Consider the following 22,268-nt stretch of genomic DNA (forward strand, 5'->3'; position numbering starts at 1 on the left):
GGATGCTCCTAAACACAGGACAATCCCCACAACAAAGAATCATCCATCCCAGTGTCAGTAAGGTTGTTGCCAACCCTCAGACTAGAGCAATAGTTGCCCCAACAATCCCCACACAGCCCCCATGCATGCATGGAGAGATGAAAGTGCTAGGGGAACAGAACACAGAGCAGGCAGGAAGAAGGGAAAGCCAGGGGCACCCATCTCCACCACTCCCAGAGCCAATCTGACCCCCATCGTGTAAATTCAGCTTCCTGTGGGTCTGTTGAGATCTTTGACTTCTCTCCTGTGCCTCCACTGCCAAAATCCTAAAATAAGCTCTCTCCCCTAAAAAAGACTGTACCACTTCCTAACTAGCATGCCCACACGCAAATCTATCCTCTGTGCAAAAGCCAGAGACAGTATGGTGTGGTGGTCAAGCATGTGGCCAGACTACAGGACAATCGTTAAGAGGTTCAAATCTCAAATCTCACCTTTGTTATGTGACCTTGGTTTAGTTACTTAACCCCTCTGTGTCTCTGTTGCTTCAAATGTAAAATGGAGATGATAACAGTACTTATCTTAGAGGGTAGTGTGAAGATAAAGTAAGTTGATGCTTATAAAGCTCTTTGAAAGTTTCTGGCACATGGTAAGTACATTGTAATTGCTTTTTTATTATTTTTAAATAATCCCATCATGTCCCTCCCCTTCAATGGATTCCCATTCTCCTTAAGATAAATATTGATAATCTGACCATGGCCCTCAAGGTCCTGGGTGGTCTGGCCTCTGCCACCCCTCCAGCCTTAATTCATCCTGCTCCCTCCCGTGGTCTCTATGTTCCAGCCACACAGGCCTCCCGCGAGCTAATGCAAGGTATATCATCCCTTCCGCCACAGGGCCTTTGCAGGGACAGGCCCTGCCTCTTGGAATGTGCTCCCCCACCTGACCCTACTTACTAGCCCCACCTCTTCACCCAATGAACTCCCACTCACCCAACACATCCTGGCTCACAGACATATCCTCAGGAAGCTTTTCTCCTATTTTCAGGACACTCTCATTACTACACAAGACTTTCCTTTTGTGCACACTTGCCCTCGCTATCATTCTGCATTCAGATTTCTAATCCTCTGATTGGACATCAAATTATTCATTCATTCTCTCAATAAATAACTTTGACTTTCCTGAATGATTTGTTTTATGAATGAGTGAATGAGTCTATGATTGAACAAATGCCTGAGTCAATAAGGAGTGCTTAGTTTGTACCTTAGGCTAGAGTGCTACATTTAGAGCAGTTGCTTCTCAAAGCTGCAATGCCTTTAGCTTTATGGAAACCCCAAATGCTCTGAGCTTGGCTGAAAGGAGGCTACCCATGGCCTGGAGGCAGCTGACTTGTACTCTGGCCAGGACACCCCAGAATGCTCTCCTTCCTTCTATCTGAAGAACCTCTTCCCTCCTCAGTCAAGCCAACATCCCCAAGCCTGAAGAATAGGAGAAGAATTGTTTTCCCTTATATGTGGCAGGAGCGGGAGGCTGTTTTCACTAGTCCTAAGACCAAGGCTGACTCTGGGCACATCAGCCCCACATCCTTCTGGGGTCGGGGCAACAGCCGTCATTCATACTGAAGGGTCATTTAGAAGCCAAGTGTTTTTAGAAAAACCACAGAATGGCAGTTTTGTTTCAGTGTTTTGACTTAAGCATCAAGCAATCTGCTTCTTTTTCCAAAATTACTTAATATGGGAAATGTAAACATTTTCTAACAGCACTTTCTCAAATCATCCTAACAAATCTCACACATGTGACCATGGCACCATAGACTTCCCCACTGTACCAGTCTGGGTCTGGCTGAAGACAGAATTCACCACAGATGGGTCCAATGAGGAGACTTCAATGAAAGGTCTACAGAGGAGAGGTGGGCAGGGTTAATAAAACAAACAAGACATGGTGAGGCAGGCAGAAACTGGCAACAGTGGTCCTCCGTTTCCTTGCCTTGGGCTGAGGGGCAAAAGGAAACATGAGTTAATCCCAGTGCGAGCAGGAGCCGGGGATGGGGCATTGCTGAGAGGGAGCTGTAATCATGGAGAGAAGTCCCTACGTCCAGAGACATGGCCACAAACCAAGAAGGAACAGGGAGGAAACTCTCTAGCTTTTTCCTCCTCCCACCCTCCCATTTCCTACAGTGCCTCCTATTGGCCTTGAACCCAACCAGGAGTCCAGTCAGCAAAGGAACCCTAGAAATGCTCCCCAGGGTGGGCAGCTTCCCAGGGCACAGCCTCCCCTCCCAAAGAATGGCAGGTGGTAGGAAAGAGCAGAGGGCCTACCCAACCCCATGCTGCCTTAGAATAAAGCCTTAGCTGATGGGAGTCTTAGAAATGTATCAAAGGGAAAGTTTTCCAAGAAAACTTCCAGAGATAGAGCCAAGAGGAGAAAGAAGCTCCAAGCTCAAGGCTCATGAAGTGAACACACAAACACCAATTTCAAAACAGAACAGAAAGACAGCAATTTAACTTTTATCATAACTGCATGCTGCCGCTAGCTGCAGCGCGCTCTGCAAATCTCTCCAAGTAAGCGAAGTGTAGGGGATGAGTAGTAACAGATTCTCAAAGTTGGCCACAGCCTCCTGCAGGTTCGAATTAAGATCCCAGGGATATTGGCTTAACCCAAAGATCAAGTCAAACACTGCATTTCAATTTTCACAATCCGTTGGTTTCCAAATTCCGTAACTGGAAAACAAAAGACCCTGGCCGTACTTGATTGGCGGCTTGGCTTCAGGCTGTAATTCTCAATTGTTCTGCTGCTGGTGAACTGAGTAGTCTCCTCTCAACATCTCATTCTCCAGGCAAAATTGCCAGAGCCAGGCCCTTCTCTCCCTCAAACGTGTATACATGTATGTGTACACACACACACACACACAAACACACATTCCTTCCCAGGTGCTTGGTCTGCTTCCTGCCCAACAGTCATAATTAGAATCTAGCAAGACAACCATTATGCTGAGAAAATCCAGAAAATATTTTGAATCCCAGCATTTTGTAGGGCACCAGAACAGGGCTAGGAAAGGGAGGGGAAAGGAAGAAGAAGAGAGAGGACGGTGGTTAGAAGTAAAGGAAAGAAGGAAGAGAGAAAGAAAAAGAAAGGAGAGGCTGGGTGGAAGAACAGGCAGGAGTGGCCAAGGTAGAGGGAAAGGAGGAAGAGGCAGCTAGCAGGAGGCAGAGTATAACTTTCACCAGCATTCATTCATTCTTTCAACACATATTTATTAAATTCTTTCCAGGGATCCAGAACATTCAAAGCCTTCCCCACCTCCATGCTATGCCTTGCCCTATAACCCTATACGTCTTCCCTGACTTGGAGCCTTTGTGATGTCCTCTTCTAGTGAGGATGAGGATCTTGATATTTACCTGTTCACCCTCCATATCTTAGGGTTGAGGCTTCCCCTGATCATATCTGGACTACATTTTACCTATACCAAGAAGATACTACAAGAAGGCAGAAAACCCTCTAAGTTGGGATTTGTCCCAAGTCGTGCCCTTCACAGTTCTGGCACTTAGCTGGCGTCTGGGCAACAGTCTTCCCATTGATGCCCTCAGCCTCTACTCTGGCATACATTCTCCCACATTTGCAGTGTCCTCATATTCCTTCTATCCTTTTTGCTCTAAACAACCATTGCAAGAAGTGTTCCGTACCGAAAGACCTAGCTATCCAGAGGGATGTGGTAAAGGAGGGAACAAATGGAAGGGAGAAACAAAGGTGGAGAGAGAGGGGCATCAATTTATAGAGCTGGCTAGAGGACTAGCCCATTGAGAAGTGTCCAATCTCATACCTTCAATTTATAGTTGGGCAAACCTGTGGACTAAAGACAGCCACAGGTTACAGAATGATGGAACACCAGAGCTAGAGAGGATTGCATGGTCTGTTGACCAATGGGCATGGATGGATCAGGTCTTTTGCATCTTAATGAGGATTTATATTTTATAGGGACCAAAGTCTCCTGGGGATTTGGATCTGAGACCTGTGCCAATTCCACTGGGGACCTCCATGGTGAGCTGGTCTACAGTCCCAAGAAAGCGAGCCAGAGTCAAGAGTTCAAAGTCATTTACACAAAACAGAAAATCCCCAGGCCACCAAGCCCTTGGGTCAAGATCATGATCCTGAATGGGGAAAACATATCCTGTGTGAGTCCCCTTTGAAAATAAGTCAAATTAAATCAGAGATGAGACCCTATAAAACTTTTCTCTTTTCCCGAATTTAAACACACATTCTTTAAAAAGGGAGGCTAGTTATGGGTTTCTCAAAGCCCATTATTGGCATGTGGAGTTGGATCATTCTTCAATGTTGTAGAGGCTGTCCTGTGCACTGTAGGATGTTTAGCAGCATCCCTGGTCTCTACCCACTAGATGCCAGTAGCAACTCCCCTCTAATTGTGACAACCAAAAATGTCTCCAGACTTTGCTGAATGTCCCCCAGGGGGCAACATCAACCCCAGGCTGAAACCCACTGTTTAGAGAATCATAGACTATAATACGGTCATCTGAGTCCAAAGCCCTGTTCACAGTTGGAGATACTGGGTCAGGCTGGCCTCAGCTCACTCAGCTGTAACTGGCAGATTCAGGCTGTGAACTCAAGTCCCAAGAGCCTTGCTCACTGGACCAGGGAATTTTTGTTTCAGGACTTGATGTATGACCCTTGCTGTACTGTCTGGCCCTTGGTTTCTCTTTGTGTGATGTAGCTGCCCCATCCATTGCCTCCTGAGGTTAAACCTGGCAGTACCCCCCACAGCATTAGATCAAGTACTTAAAAAATTCCTCCAACCAGATGTTGCTCTTGGACTGGGAGAAGGACCACAACTGTCCCCTTTGACTCGCCATGCTTTATGAAGTTGGAAGGCCTGTATATTTCTCTTTCCCTGTCTTAATGGTTGACCTTCCCTAGCCCCCATGGAGCTGCTGTGAGGATGGAGATAACATAAAGTATGGTGGTTGGAATTATTTAAGCTCCAAAATTCACAAGCATTTAGATTATTTAACTGCTGATTATGATTATTTAAGCTGAAAGATTATACTGCTTTAGCTCAGAAAATGTTTGTATTTCCATTAAAAACCACCAGGCCAAGGGCCCTTTTGACTGACATTTTTCACTATTAAAACTACACATACAGTGCATGTTTTTGGCAAGAAGACAGTGTGTCCCTTATTTTGTTTTAAGATAAGGAAGCTGACTTCAAAGTACTCTTCCAACTAGCTCTCTTCCTGTCCCCTCCCTCCCATCATCATCCCAGCCTGCTGTCCTGCATTCCAGAGGCAAGTCGGAAGAAGCACCTATCTGCCCATTGCCTGCTACTATTTAATCAAAACCAGTCCTGCAGTTCCCACACTTAAAATTCTTACGATGACATCTAAATTCTTCACGCAGAGGCAGTGTGCTCAATGGTAAAGATTATGGACTATAGTGTTAAACAGACTTGCACTTGAGTTCCAGGTGTCTCGGACTCAGTTTCTGCATCTACACAGTGGGGATAATAACACTCCCCAACTCACAGGAGGTGGCAGCAATGTGCCCCTGCCTGACATGTACTTAATAAAAGTTTACTGGTAATAGTAATTCCATCACCCAAAGTCTTGCATGCACTGAATAATATATATGCCTGGGCTAGTTTAATTCTCTGAAGGCATGTGAATCAGAGATAGTACATTCCTTGAGGCAGGGAGAGTGAAGGGCTCTTGATTCTACCTGACATGCAATTTAACCAGTGATTCTTTCCCTATAATGATTTGTGAAACATGTCTCTGCTTGGCTAATACATTTTACATCTACAGAGTTTTATGAAAAATAACACAATGTACAAAAATACGGAAAAATTCTATTGTTGTCTATTAGAGAAGACCGTGCCCTAAACCAAGCAGTCATTTTTGGCTTTTGGCAAGTTTCTGCATTTAAACAAAGTTTCTCAAGGGAAGAACAAAGAAGATTTCAGCATCTTCTAAATATCATCCACATTTCAGGTCATTTGTTTAGTGAAATTATGGATAGAATTCCACATTGGAAGCACTGTGATCACCCTGCTGCCCCCTCCCTGGGGATGGAAATTCCCTCCATAGCACCCAGAACAGGTGTTTTTTGCTTGCATAGGAATTGCCGACACACCTTGGGAGCTGCTTCCAAAGACTACAGAGTCCTTCCTCCTCCTTCCTCTTTTCTGCTGACTGGAATGTGGACAGGATGGTGCAGCTAAGAGAAAATTCTTGCATCAGCGGTGAAAGCCATACTCTGAGAATGGCAAAGCATCAAGACAGAAGGAATGGAGGTCCCCGGTGACTACACGGCTACTTGTTTGAGCTTCTGGAAATGTGAGGTTTTCTGTTCCTTGCATTTAAAGTTAATTAGACCATTCCACTATTCTAAAGTTATTTTCTTTGCAGTTAAGTTTTACTTAGCTTTGTGTATAGCAGGTCTTTTCTCTTCCACTAAAGGCTCTAATACATCAACTTCAGGGTTACAAGAGAGAAACAGAAATCATGAGTGATAAGCAACTGTATTTATGTGACTGCCTGCAGCACAAACCACAATCGATGTTGGATGAGCAGTTCTTCATGACATTTATTTTCTCTCTTTCTGTCACCTGTCCTCAACCATTTCAGGTAACCTGGAAAGCTGTGACGAGCTTCATCAGTGTTCTAGCTGATTGACTTTACTTTGCAAACTGAGCAGGGTGGTATACAGAAACAACCAGACAAATTGGGATATTCTACAACACGTTACCATTGGTATTTAATATTTTTAAAATTGGACATGTTAAAGTTTTTCTAAACAAACCATTAGATACAGCAAGGATTTCATTGTAGCCCCCCCTCCAACAAAAAAATGTTGAAAGCATAGGGCTAATTTGGAATTTGAAGATAGGATCAGTATATGTGAACTATGTGTTTATCTAACATTAATATGCAACATAACATTATATATTCACATGCACACATATATACATACACACATACATATATGGCCTTTTGCTGCTTAAAAACCACTTTCTCATAAATGCATAATTTCATTACATCCCCATAACATCTCTGTAAGATGGTGCAACTGAGTTTATCAATTTTAAGTAATGGATGCCTTCAAAACTCCCCTCCCAGGCTTCATTTATCCTGTCCAAATTGCCAGGCACTTAGGATTCCTCCCTAAAGAAATGTGATTTGTCTTTTCTCATGATGGCATGAAGTAAAGAATAAATTGATTTTATCATTTTCTGTACCCTGCCTCTCCTTTGAAGGGTACTTACCTAATGAGTGGCTCTCTCAGAAAGGATCCTAGATCAAAGAGGCCAACAGGATAATGCCTTGGAATAAGCTGCTGCCTTACCTCACTGTAAACTTCCTAAAATAGCTCAATATATACAAAGGCTTTTGAGGCTATCTGGAGAAGATGTCTAAAATGCAACAATACCCAGTAAATTAAGATGGATCTTACATCATCGGATGAGTTAAAAATGTAGAGGTTTCATTAAAATCTTTACATAACACAAGCACCAGAAATCACAAGAAGTTTAAAATACACACTTCAAATCATGTAACTATTAACCAGCTCTCAAAACCCTTATTCATTCCATATTTAATACTAAATTGAACATATCAGTCAGCCTGCCTGTCTATTAAATTACTATGCTAGTTTAAATCATCTGAGCAAGCACACACAAATAGATTTTAAGTACTGTATCTCATGGCTTCAATTCCTTTTAGCCACAGATATCAAATTCACCTATCACAAATTAAATAATTGAGCTTTGGTTACTGAAATGTAAGCTTATTAACCAGCATTAATAAAACCAAACATATAGAATGATGTTCTTAATATTATTTTAATAAAATTCCTTTTAAATAGGAGCAAATGTAACAAAGATGAAGCATTAGGAAATGTAGCAAGAGGGTTTAGATATTTTTTAAGTAAAAGAATAATCTTATACACAAGGGGAAGTGAATATTGTACTCTTCTATGAAAATGCAGGGTTGGGGCACCTGGGTGGCTCAGTCTGTTGAGCAGCTAACTCCCGGTTTCAGCTCAGGTCATGATCTCAGAGTCCTGAGATTGAGCCCCACATCAGCCTCCACGCTCAGTGGGGAGTCTGCTTGAGATTTTCTCTCTCTCCCTCTGCCTCTCCCCCCACTGGTTCACACACTTTCTCTCTCTCTCAAATAAATAAATCTTTTTTTTTTTTTTTTTTAATGCAGGGATGGGGACTGTTAGTTCCTTCCAGTGTGAGAATAATGACTGGCAATTAAACTAACCAATAAAGACCAAACTAAATGGGGAGGTGTTGGGGGGAAGAATCCTACATGAAATACAGTCAAAGGCTCTCCTCTGACCTCGGTTCCTAAAAGGGTTCTCAGTCTTAGGAAGTTACACTGAATACTCCATGTCCCTCTTTACCCCAAAGAGCTACAACGGTCCTTACCTTTGGAATAGCTTTCTAAGTGGGATTCCAAATTTCTTTGGTTATAGGAAAAAACTATTTTTCTCATCTATCTATTCATTTACTTGCTTCTTTATTAGTTCATTCATTTCCTCCTCTCATTTTACTAAAGTGTAAGCTTGATCAGGTGGGATTTTTCTGTTTGTTCACTTAGAACAGTACCTGTCACATAGAAGGTACTCAGTGAATATGAATTTTTTAGCTAATTCATCTTTTCATTCCTCAAAAGTTTATAAAATGCCTACCACATGACAGGTTCTAGATATCCAATATTAAAAAGAAATTCCATTATAAATAAAATAAAACCAACTCATGAGAAATCTTTAAATTAGAGGAATCAAGCAATATTTTCTCATTCTAAATTCAGTCTAAATTTAAACTGCCCTGCCCTGCTCCAGGAGAATGGGAGGGAAAAATATAGACAAGTATGGCACATGTCCCAGAATGATATAACACATAACAAAACTCTGGGGATAAATGAAACAGCTGGGTTGTGGGGGTAGCTATCAAAAGGTAGCACAAGGGATCTTTGTAATGATGGAACAGTTCTATATCTTGACTGTGACAGTGGTTACACAAATTTATACATGTGATGAAATTACATATAACTACATACACACACACGAGTGCATGTAAACCCAGAGAAATCTGAATAAAGTTGGTAAATTGTACCAATATCAATTTCTTGGTGTGATACTGTGCTATAATTTATAATTATGCAAGATTTTACCATTGAGGAAAATGATTTCTTGTAACTGCATACCAAACTATAATTACTTAAAAATAAGTTAACAAAATAGAACAGAAGAATGCTTATCAAAACATTCTTTATATTGGCAAAACATAAGAACTAAGATAAATGTCCAATAAAGAAGTGAACCTACATGACATTATGTTAAGAAATTAAAAATAATACAATTCTATGTTTATAACATGGAAGGGTGTTCACCATTCAGTAAGCAAAAGAAGCAGGATTTACAAAATATGAGAGTACAATTGAATTGTGTTAAAAAAAATAGAGAAGCAAAAAAGAAAAAAAAAAGTAAAGAGTATTTGTAAAGGTTTGCACCAAAATGCCATCAGTGTATGTCTCTGTGTGGTAGGATCATAGGTGATTTTCTTTTTAATTTTGCTTCTTCATATTTCTTAATTATTCTTTTCTGAAATGAACACTATTATTACCAGAAGAAATATCTAAAATGCTGTCTGTGCTGTGTATGGGGCTCAGGTGAATTCTGTGTGCTCTGAACAAAAACCAAGAAAAGTGGGAAGATTACATGGAAAGCCATTTCGGTTCCATTTAAGTACCAGTGAGGTACCTGTAAGTGCCCATGACTTCCAGTGGGAATGGTGCTCACCAGGGCCTGGTGAATTCCCTATTAGTAATTATGTGGATAGGAGTCTGGTTTATGCACCCTGGGAGGTTGGACCCAGCTGCTTTCCAATTTTAAAACTCTGTGCCATTTGATTTTACAACAAATTTAACAGACACCACCTTTCATTTCAAAAGCCCCTTTTATGTTTCAAAGCACTTTCACATATGCTGATTTATATTCATTTCAGTTCAGTACTTTAAAAAAAAAATCCTGCCTGTACAACAATTCTATAAAGTAGGCAAGGTCGTTATTATCACCTCCATGTTACTGAAGAGAAAACTGAGGTAACCAGGGAGTGATCTCCTTCATGTTATGGGTAAGTTAACATATCCCACCTCCTTTCTCTTGATTCATGGCCCCACCCCTCCGTCCTCTAATACTGTACAGCCTCTCCCTTCCCACAGGGTTTGGAAATAGATAGACTTCACCTAAAGTTGCTTACATGATGCCTGCCAAGTTGAAAGAAAAACAATAGGGCACCTGGGCTGCTCAGTCAGTTAAGCGTCTGCCTTCAGCTCAAGTCATGATCCCAGGGTCCTGGGATTGAGCCCTACGTCAGTCTCCCTGCTCAGCAGGAGAGTCTGCTTCCCTCTGCCCCTACCCCTGTTCGAGCTCTCTCTCTCACTCTCAAATAAATAAAATCTTAAAAAAAAAAAAAAGAAAACCAATAATCCTTGGCACAGAGTGATAGTAAACACTGACAGGGATATACCCATCTGATTTTTTTCTACTAACTTATGTTGACTCAGTTAATGTCCAGTAACCATATGTAATTTCATCACATGTATAAATTTGTGTAACCATATGTCAACTCGGCTTAAAAATCAAGATTGATCAAACCAATTGGTTGACTTGAACAGCCCAGGAGGCTCCTGAATCTAACTGGGGTTGTTGGTCAATATAATTGCCCTGTACCTGTGCCCACATAGTCCTGGGAAGGAGCCCATAAGTGGCGCTTCTGGGCCAGTTAAATGGTGAATAGGGTCCATATTGGGCTTAATGAAGCAGGGCTTTGTTACTTTTACCAAAGGAATTAACAGAAGAATTCTGTATTTATTTTGCAGTGGCAGAAGATTAAGCACTTGAGCAATAATGTGGCAATTCACCAAAAGAGGTCTTAGTTAGGTGCTATCTGAAATCATGAAATTAAGTGGGAAAACATACACACAGAAAAGGTTTATATGTTTAAGAAAAATAAATCCAAATTTTAGATAAATGATACTCTTCACAAAGTATACTAAACAAATGACATATTTTCATTGGCTGATAGTGTCATTTACACACATATATCATTTTCCATGGGCCAAGTCCTCCTGAGTGCCTCTCCTCTCAAACACTCCACGAAAGTCATTATAGAAGGAAACAGAAGGGCCAGCGATCTTAAGGTCATTTCCCCTAAATCACACCGCCGCCAAGTGGAAGCAATAGGATTCCAACCTAGATCTGATGACTCCCAAATCAGTGTGCTTCACCATTACTTGCTCTCCCAAAACGCTGAAAGTATATGTCCTTTTTATAAACAGGAAGTAATGGAAGTTTCCCTACAAAGGCATAATAAATCACTCCAAGAGATAGAGTTAACTTGGGAATAGCTGGAGAACAATGAGAGAAACTAGGCTGAACATCACACATCACAACATACAAGGTGGCAGAAGTGGGACTGGTGAATGGAAAAGAATAAAGCTTGATGGAATCAATGTACTGCTATTGTTAATAAATTATTGATCAAGCTGGTAATGTCACAGATGTTTGAAATACTTTTCTTCTTAGCTACATAAAATCCAGTCTTCACATTCAATCTATTCACTCATTCAATAAGCAATTACTGAGCGTTTACCATATGCTGGGCACTGTTCTAGGCAGTAAGATAACCACGGTAACTCAAACTGATGAAAGTTCCAGGCTTGGTGGAATTCACATAAGCTCCATGAGAAAATAAGACAGTAGAAAAGGGAGCTTGAGGTAGAAGATTTCAGTTTTAATGCTGGCCAATGGCCTTAAGCAAATTACTTGAAATCTCTCTGAATCTCAGTTCCCTCACTTCTAAACTGAGGATAATAATATCTGTTTTTATTATGTATTATTTTATTAGGAAAAATGCAAGTTTATGTATAAAAAAACTACTTATTCTTTGGTCTTGAAGAAACTGAGGTAGTTGACAAGTAATAAAAGTCTTGTCCTCATTATTAAATCCTTCAAAATATTTCATTCCATATTTTCCATGATCTAAGCTTTCTGGGTTTAATGTTAACCATGTGTAAGACTTGTGGGGTCAGGATAAGGTCATGCTTCCATACCTAGCCACCAATTTCAAAGTCTATGTTACAGGCTTAAGATGCCATAATTATGTACGTTTCCCTTATTGTGGAAGGAAGTTAAATTATATCTTAGTGATTATCTTAACTTATATAGAGAGATGCTGCTTCTTGCCTACTTCTTTAGGAATAGATCCATAGCCAAGTGATTGTTTCTAAAATCTTTGAGTAATTTTCTTTCCTATGTTCTTCCATGGTGATATTTCATTGTAAGAACGAAATAAGAGCTAGGTGGAGATGGGTGTCACGGGCCCACAGGAAGGATCATTGCCCAGCATGAGGCCACACTTTATTGATTAAATCAAAGAAAGAGATTGGTTCCAGTCTCCCCATACCCCTCACCTACCCTACCCTGGGGTGAGGGGGAGGAGGGGGCAGGGGGATTTCCAAGGCTGTTTTTATCAGACCAGCAAATCAGAGTCCTTGCTTTCTAAACAAAGAGGTGCCAACCTTGAGACTCTATGAAAGCCAACACAAGCAACGCATTGTACACATGTGAAAAGAATATAATTAGCAAAGTTATAGTCACAATTAGGAAATACCTCCTCAGAAAAGTTTCCACTTAACTCTGAGCAGCACTCAAATTACTATTGTGCTTAACGAGGCCTCTGTCTCTTGGCCAGTTCAGACCTTTGAGACAAATCTAAGAATAACAGCGCCATCCACAAAACACAGACGCACAAAATTTAATGCTGGATTTTTTTTTTGAATAACAGATATGAAAAATGTGCAAATTGGGACATGGAAGCTATAATTAAAAAACATAAGAAGCATAGTCATGGAAATGAATAGTTAAGTGTTGGCTAAATTATTCTTTCTTCAAGCTCTTTCTTTGTCTTCTCTAGCCTTCCTTTCCCCATCCCTAAAGGAAAGTTAGAAAAGAGAAACCAGGAAAACAAAAATGGGTACTCACTTCATCTCCAGGATCTCCTCCAGCTGTTTTCTCCTTTCTATCCGGAGGTTGGCTAAATGCGCTTCTTTTTCAGCCAGAGACTGCTGCGTGGAGGCCAGGCGTGCCTTGGTGGCATCCAGTTCCTGTCGGGTCTTCTCCAATGCATTCATCAGTTCCTCTATCTGAAAGGCACGTGGAACGTGGTGTGTTATTTCTCCTTCATTCAAGCACCAGGCCTTCCTTGCTAGCCTGTATTCCGACAACAGACACAAAGGAATCATAGCCATCCTTGATCTGGGCACTGTATCTTAGAGTCCATTCTTTCTTTGTCACTGGTTGAAAGTAAATGTTTCAAACACAAGAAATGTCCAAATTTCTCCAGGGTCCTCATTCAATTGGATTGTCCCATAACCTTTATGGAAACTTTTTAATATATTTATTACAAGTGGAAGGTAACAAGCTTGACCCAATTTCAACCTGTGTTTGGCAAAAATCTCAGATACTGCTCATAGTAGGCAGAAGGCAACACTCAAAATGCATTTGCCCAGCACAATATACTTCTGTGTGTAGGCCCCAGAGTATTCTGACAGGAAGTTAATCTATGTGTTTCAGATTCATTCACGTTTTAACCTATCAAAGCGTTGTTTGGCAAAAGTGATTTGATGTCCAAGGGGCCTCGGGAGCCCCCTCTCACCTCACCTCCCTGCCTCACATTCAGGAAGCAAGGTTTGGCCAAAGGTAAACAGAATTTCAGCCACAAAAGGTTCAAGTTTGGTTTGCCCCTGAAGTTTGAGAGGGTTCTAAACTTGAAATAAATGACATGTAACTTTTATAGGGTGCTAATACACCATAGAAATAAGCTAGACTATCAAATATCCAGGATTTTTAGCCAGGTCCCAAAAAATTGGACCCAGGGAGCCCCAAGGCAAGGCCTTATCCTCCCCAAACCATTGGGGGCTTTTAAAAGCCAACACGCAACAAAGAGAGCTGGTGTTTACGGTTCTGTTCCAGAGACTTCCGTGGAGCAAGCCAGTGAAATGTCATCCCTTGCACAGAGGCGGGCCGCATCCACCCTGCTGACTTAAAACCGTGGTTCCAGGAAGTTTCTAGATTCCAGCGTTGGTATTTGGGTTTCTAAGTCACCCCCCTTCCAGCTGAACTTGGCAGAATGGGATCATCCATCACTAAAGTCAACAGAACACCCTTCCAAATGTGTCAATGACATGTTAGGTTCCAATTCATAAAGACTTTCTACACAATTTCTTCAGTTTTACATGGAATTTTTTCAGAATAAGCATTATAGTTCACATCCAAGGTAAATTACATGCTTTTAAGATTCAGAAAGCCCTCCATTTTTCCCTGATAAAAAGAGGAATTTGATGACCATATAATGTAAATCAAAGCCGAAACCAAAAACAGTTTAAAAAGCAAGGAATATGAGGGTTAACCATGAAAGTCCCAGAACCACACCTGCCTAATTGTAGAATAGTTTTATTCTTTAATTTTAGAAATATACAAAATTTAAAAAGCAATTGTAATATTTATTTCTCATATAAATTTATAGAATATTATAAATATGACTAGCAGCCATTCTACAAAGCAATGCTTGGTGAGCCTGAAACAGATATTTTTCCTGCCCCCCCCCCCATTTTTGATAGCAGTGTAAAAAAAGATCAAAATTATGGTCATTCCAAGTGCCAACTCAGATTCAGTTTGCCCAACCCTCTATGAGATGGACTGTGTCCTCATGACCCCATTTCCTTTCATAAATCACTTTCTATTCAAAATGCACTATTGATCTCAGAGAAGAGGGAGACTATCCAGGATTCTCACCTGCTAAATCTCTCTCTCATTAAGTTGAAGCTGATCTGTCTGCAATCTACAGACACAGAGATACTCAACTGGGTTTCCCAGTGCTTAGTTCACCCGCTACTTTACTGCTTGGGGCCAGCCCCAGCTAGTTTTATATTAACCCAACTTTAACAATTATACTTTAGAGTAATGACTTGCAGTCTTCCTTGGTCATTTCAGCAATAACCACCTAGAGAAACCTGGGCACCTAAGAGATGCAGTCCAGAGTTTTTACTGATGGAGATGTCACTGGCTGCCAGCATCAGGAACTCCTAATATGAGGTGAGACTGCTATTCTCAACACATGGCAAGCAGAGTCTCCAATAGTTTCCCAGGCCAAGGACTACGATTCCTCCAAATTCACATATCCCAGGGCAGTGAGTATTGTACGTTGAGGACCACTGGGGTCACTGGCCTCAGATACACAGTTCTAGTCTTCACACAGCCACTGTTTCTCTCTATGACTTTGTACAAATGATCACTTGATTCTTTGAGTCCTAGTTTCCTAGTGATGCCTATGATACCTCCTGTGTTAAACACCTAGAGTTCTGCAAACTATTTCCTTTGCTACCAAAGCAGGAGCGTTAAAAAGCAAGAAATGTTTTCCCTGTTGTGGTGGTCATTAGGGTGGTTCACAATATTCCAGTTCTCCTCCTTAGGGCACATGGTAGGGCCACATTTTGCCCCTCTGTTTTAATAGGGGTGAGGCTTTGGCCAATAAAATCATTGTCATTTCCAGGTAGAAGCATTTAAGTGCTAGTACTTAAGCCCGACCTTCCCTTTTCCTTGTGAACTGTGTTTCAGATGATGTCTCCTTCAGCCTGAGTCTCAGAGTGACCACAATGAAGCCCAAGGCCAACCCACATCACATAAGCAAGGTATAAACCTCTGTTGTTCTACACCATGAGATGATGGCTGTCTTTTACCCCAGCCTGGCCTGAGCTGTCTTGACTCGTAAGCTGTCACACTTCTTATCAAGTGCCCTAAATCTGCCTCCATCTCCCCACCACCAGTCCCCTCTCATCAAGAAAGAAAATTGCTTTTCACTTTTGCTATCCCATGGAAACTCTACACTTGCAAGCCATTGGTACCTTCCTTCTTGCCGCATGTCTTTTTTTTTTTTAATATTTTATTTATTTGAGAGAGAGAACATGAGCAGAGGGAGGGGTAGGGGGAGAGGTACAGGCAGACTCCCTGCTGAGCAGGGAGCCTGACCGGGGCCCAATCCCAGGACTCTGAGATCATGACCTGAACTGAAGGCAGATGCTTAACCGAGTGAGCCACCCAGGTGCCCTCACATGTCTTTTCTTAATGTATAGTTTGCACAGCCAACTTCTTCCCCTCATTTGACATGACATTTTAGCTGGATATGTATATGTAGCTTGTGCCTTAAAAAACACCAGATTAGAATCTTAGCTCCATCACTTACTATGTGACTGACACAAGTTCCTACATCTCTTTCAGAGTCAGTTTCCTTATCAGGAAACAGGGGACCATACTGCTTATTCTATTCCATATTTGTGGGCATTAACTGAGATGATGTTGCGTATACATTATTTATTCTTCTTCTAACTGATGTCAATAAAATGACTTTTCTTCTAATAATCAGAATAAAGTACACTCATCATATAAATTGTAAAAGATACAAATATAAAAATTTAAAATTTCTTTTTATTTACGATTAAATAATGACATTCTTTTTCATTAAGATCACCCAAAATCAGGGCACCTGGGTGGCTCAGTTGTTTAAGCTACTGCCTTCGGCTCAGGTCATGATCCTGGAGTCCTGGGATCGAGCCCCACGTCGGGCTCCCACTCAGCAGGGAGTCTGCTTCTCCCTCTGACTCTCCCCCCTCTCATGCTCTCTCTCTATCATTATCTCTCTCAATAAATAAATAAAAATCTCTAAAAAAAATCACCCAAAATCCCACCACCTGGAAATAAACACTCTACACATTTTGTTATAATTTCTCCTTCTCTCTCTCTCTCCCGCCATGTGCGTGTGCGTGTGTGTGTGTTTGTAACTGGGATGCTACATACAATTTTCTAAATAATTTTCAATAAATGTATCATGAGAATTTTCCCCTTGTCATTAAATAGTCCCTTGTAAACACAGTTTAATGGGTGAGTGGGGTTGTATCCACCCACCATTTTCCTAAAACCAACTCTTCCCTTGAGTTATCTGAAGGTGTCTTTTAGATTGGAAAACTATTTCCCATGTTTCTTTTGTAAATTCTTCATCTTCCTGCAGACTATCGTTGGATCCTTCCTCTTATTACTCTGTCCTAGAATCATTTTCTTCATCCATGTGTATCTTTAGGAAGAAAATTGAGGTCTGTCTCCACAGCTCTCACCTATATACAGATACCTTTCAAACTTTATCTTTTACTCCCTTGACCTCTTTCACATATACCTAACCACCTGTTGATTACTTCCATTTGGATGTCCTAGTTATCACTTTAGATGCAAGATGACCAAAAGCCAACTCGTGATCCATGCACACCTGCCTAAACCAAATCCCTACCGCCCACTCCTTGCCCTCCCAACCTGCCGCTCCCTACACTCCCTAACACATCCACAGGTCCAATACCGTGACCTTTACTCAGTCTCATGTTTAAGACCTCAGAACCATATCTGTCCCTTTCCTCTCCTTCCTCTTTTCTTTTCCATTCATCATCAAGTGTTATAGCTCTATTTTAGAAACACTTCTCCGATCCATTATTCTTTTTTTACTATTATGTTATGTTAGTCACCATACATTACATCATTAGTTTTTGATGTAGTGTTCCATGATTCATTGTTTGCGTATAACACACAGTGCTCCATTCAGTACATGCCCTCTTTAATACCCATCACCAGGCTAACCCATCCCCCCACCCCCCTCCCCTCTAGAACCCTCAGTTTGTTTCTCAGAGTCCATAGTCTCTCACATCATTCTTTTTTTTTAAGATTTTATTTATTTATTTGAGAGACAGTGAGAGAGAGCACAAGCAAGGGCTGGGGGGTGAGGCAGAGGGAGAGGGATAAGCAGACTCCTCACTGAGCAGGGAGCCCCTCACAGGGCTCAACCCCAGCACCCTGGGATCATGACCTGAGCCAAAGGCCGACGCTTAACTGATTGAGCCACCCAGGCACCTCCATAATTCTTTTCTATCATTACATTTGATGCCTCAAGCTCAGGTCCCTTCCTCTCCCACATTTGTGATGGGGGTTGAAAATAATTGTGTGCGTGCATGTGTGTGTGTGTGTGTGTGTGTGTGTGTGTGTATTCCTAGCCTTTGCCTCTACCCCATACACTAAATAAGGACATAGCTTTGCCTGATCAGCTTCTCCCCATCATAGTGTATCTCTCAGCCAGGTCCATTCCTGGATTTTAGGACATGGAATTAGCCAATGGGTAGCAGAGTGAACTTGAGAAACCTAGTGCAAAGGTACAGGACTTTGAAGCACAGACTATGAGGATCTATGTAATAAAAGGTGGGAGAAAGAAGTCAGAAGGGAAAGAGGAAGAATGAGCCCTGAGACTGGGGACAGAGAGAGATTTCTTTTGTTTTAAGGGCAGAAGAAGAAAATTGTAAGAAGAGAAAAAGGGAAGGAGGAAAAAGTTGCTAGGGGCTATTCCTGGGGCCCCTTCAATGTTTTCCAAAGACACAAATTGAAGAATTAGACTACCCTTTTGATTTTTTTCAACTGTTTTGACTGTGTGTGTTTGAAAGTGTCTTTAAACTGGGCCCTATGTGTCTAGGATTCAAAGATGTCCCACAGGACTCACTGTCATAACTTATCGCTACTGCCAAGACAATAGACCTAAACCACCAATATTTTGTCAAAAATATCACTGGCCTGGCTCCAACACCTCAAAGAGCTCCCAATTACCCATAGTAGTGGTTTTCTAAATGTGTTCCTTGAGCACCAGGGGTTCCAGGTTCCCAAGGGCATCTGGGGTCTGATAAATAGGTCAGTGGCATGGGAGGAGGAGTATGAATCAGCAGAGATCTTTTCCACCATCCCACACTCACAGGGAGTTGTTCTACTTTTGTTCTATATATAGAATTCTACTCAGGATTTTGAATTTTTTAAAAAAATTTAATGTATTTTAAAATGCTGAGAATGATTAAAAGCATGATTATGAAGCCAGGCTGTACTAATAATACCTGTTTTACCACGTATTAGTCATAGAACCTTGGGAAAGGGTCTGAATTTTCTCATCAGTAACAACAGTACTTCTCATAAGAGTTACTGCAAGTATTAATGAAGCAATGAATGTACCGTTCTTAGTGCAAACACTGGCAAATGTGAAAACAGGAGAGGTAGCACAACACTGTGGTTACAAAACAGAATTCAGGAGATAGCTTACCACTTACTACCTACGCCACTCTGAGTAAGTTACAAAAGTTCACTGAGCCTCAGGTTCCTCACGAGTGATGGAAGGGTAATAACAGAACTTAGCTCACAGGGTTTTTGTAAAGATTCAATGGATTAACATCTGTGATACCCTGAGAATAATGCCTAGTACTTTGTGCCATAGAGGTGTCAACTCTTATTAATACGGTGCCTGGTATTTAACCCATTTTATGTTTGCTTATTACTGAATTCAAATATTGCGCTTCCTGTCACCTATCCTCAACAGCATACACAGACACACATACACATGCACAGCCCTGGACTGCCCTACAGTGACTCCCTCCAGTTACCAAAGTCATCCCATCTTTAGGCTCTGTCACAGAGCCCTGGCTTCCTTCACAGACCTGACATTCCTTCCAGTGTCCATACTCAAAAAATAGCTGCAGGACGGCAGGAAGAGTACGGTGATTAAAAGTTGTAAAAGCACATACCTGGACCAAGTTTTGGTTTCACAGTAGGATCTCTATGACCTTAGGCCAATCTTAACTCAGTGCTTCCTAAACCTTGATGGACCTTAGAATCCTTCAGAAAGATATGAAGAATTCTGATGTCACGGTTCCATCTCCACCAATTAAATCAAAACGTTTGAGGGTGGGAGTCAGGTCTTTATATTTTATTAAAGATGCAGATGATTCCAAAGTGATTCCAAAGTGCAGCCTAGTCTAGGAACCCTGGATATTACTGATCTTTCTCTAAGCCTGCAAGTCCTCCCCTATAAAATGGGGAGGAGAGAGAAACTACTGCACAGCATTGGCAAAAGCATAAAGGGAAGTAATACACATAAAGCATCCAGCCCTTTCTGCTGGACACCCTGGAAGTGTCCATGACAGTTACCATTGTCCCTGGGAGGGGTTCCTAGCCACATTACCTCCATCCAACCCAAGTACCAAGGACCAGTTCTTACTGTCTACACTTGACTTTCTACCATTTAATTATATACCACCTCACATTTCTGCACACCTTTTCATGTGGATGCTTACTTAGACTTAGTTGCTACAACTGGATTGTAATCCCCTGGAGGGCAAGGACCACATCCTCATCCTCTTTGGAAACCCCTCCAGCCCCTGACACAACAACAGTGTCCATAGTCAAGATGGCAGGAAGGGAAAGGCAAAGGCGTGATTCTGAAACACCCTCCTTTGACTCACTTAGTGCCATGATGGATGAAGTGTGAGTCCGAACCTGATACTTTCCTACCCCATAAATCAGTGGTCCCCTTGCCATCCTCACCAAACACCCTTCAAGGTCTTGCTCCCTGTTTGCCTCAAGCACCTTCCCCTTGCTATGGAGATGAGGGGGCTCGGTTATTCAGCTCCTGAACGCAAGGGGGCCCTGCATTCACTGCCACCCCAGTAGCCACTAAGAGCACCCAGAAACTGTGAGGTTCAGGATGGCACAATAAAAATGTCCCAAGCTTTGATCTGCGGTACAAGCAAGCAGCTTTTAGTCCTGCTCTGCATTCCACATGCTCTGCCCTAGGACCTGGAAAATATGCACTCTCTCCTTTTCGCCACCTCAGAGGGCATCTCCTATGTGCCAGCCACTCTGCTGGACACTTGCAGCAGGCTCGTCCTCAGAAGCTTTCTGGTTTGGCAGACAAGCTTAAATCAAAAAACTATTTAATCACAATTGTGATTAAAAAAAAAAAAAAAGCTAGGGATGCCTGGATGGCTCAAACAGTTAAGCTGCCGATTCTTGATTTTGGCTCAGATCATGATCTCAGGGTCCTGGGATCCAGCCTCACATCAGGTTCTGCACTCAGCAGAGTCTGCTTGAGGATTTCGCTCCCTCTCCCCGCTCTCTGTCTGTCTCTCTCTTTCTCTCAAATAAAAAAATAAATAATCTTTTTTTTTTTTTTTAAGCTATTAAAGAAAAGTACTGAGTGATGAGCAAGAGTGAAACAAGACCCAGTCCTGCTCTAGACCTCATGGTCCACCTCCCTAAATCAGTCAAGTGGAGTGGCTTATTGAAGAGGAAGGAAAAAATGAGTGCTGGTGGACCAGGCTGTGGGGCCTTGTGGTCCTGTGCATTAGGGAATTGCTACTTGGAGAATCACAATGATTATGAGTTAAAAACCATTTTTGAGAAGCCCAGCAGGAAATCAACATATTTGTCTTGATTTAACACAACATTTGCTTCTTTCAGAGGTATATCTATTGGTAATTTACCAGTCAATAATATTTCCTGGGGGAAAAAATTTAGAAAACCGTTTAATTCCTAAAATGCCACCTTCGATGAAAACAGAATTCACAGCAACCTCAAAAGTCTTTTATAAGACTCAAGATGTTCCAATTTAAAATAATTTCCTAAAAGGTCCCTAACTATGTCAAAACTGAAATTCTGATACTATATCTGGAGAGCTAAGATTACATTTTAAAATACATCAGTTTGTTTTTACAAATCTAGAACATAATAATTAAAGGCTTCTTCAAGCTAGATGTCTATTAGGCCACACAAATTTAAAAAACAAATAATTGTGTGTCATTTCTGATTTTATTAGTCATTCCATGTGGCAGATCATAAAACCTGTCTTATGAAATGGCTAAATTACCAGGACTACTCAATTGCATTTGAATAATTCATAACTCTGTACACTTTAAGAATAATGAAGCTGTTAAATGAATTTCTAAAGAGTCTAATGCTTACACCCAGCCCTGGAGAAACTGTCGGAACTTTTAAAGTGAAGAGTGGAGCCTTAAAACAATAAAATAAAAAACCTGTTTAAGACCTTAAATCATTAACATGTGTCGACTTAAACTTACACATACGTTTGTGTTGTTTAACTAAATATTTGAAAACCAGCTTTTCTCTCAGTTATCTGCCAAGAGCCCCACTCCAGTTTCTGTGTGTCTCTTCCTGACACGTGGCAACGTACTGTGCTTTTCATGAGGCTTGCCTGGCAAGAACTGATCTTCAAATATTTTGATAAAACAATTTTTTTTCTTAAATCATATGTCAGAATTGAGTTAGTGTCTATTTTGTGTTAATGATTT

At 41.3% G+C, this 22,268-nt stretch overlaps 1 protein-coding gene across 3 annotated transcripts in view; it reads right to left on the reverse strand.

The window, feature by feature from the left end:
- LOC145721489 (ERC protein 2-like) overlaps positions 1–13,322 on the reverse strand; it is a 286,427-nt gene extending 273,105 nt beyond the window's left edge. For all 3 annotated transcript variants that reach the window (XR_014145191.1, XR_014145190.1, XM_081819308.1), the window contains exon 1: positions 13,042–13,322. Coding sequence is in view for 1 of the 3 variants with exons in the window: in XM_081819308.1 (XP_081675434.1) it covers positions 13,042–13,307 (266 nt within the window). In the remaining 2 variants the exon portion in view is untranslated. The remainder of the gene's footprint in view (positions 1–13,041) is intronic.
- Between the last annotated feature and the right edge of the window lie 8,946 nt (positions 13,323–22,268).

This window comes from Leptonychotes weddellii, chromosome 1 (genome assembly GCF_054177405.1).
Source record: "Leptonychotes weddellii isolate Sample4059 chromosome 1, ASM5417740v2, whole genome shotgun sequence".
NCBI classification, from domain to species: domain Eukaryota; kingdom Metazoa; phylum Chordata; class Mammalia; order Carnivora; family Phocidae; genus Leptonychotes; species Leptonychotes weddellii.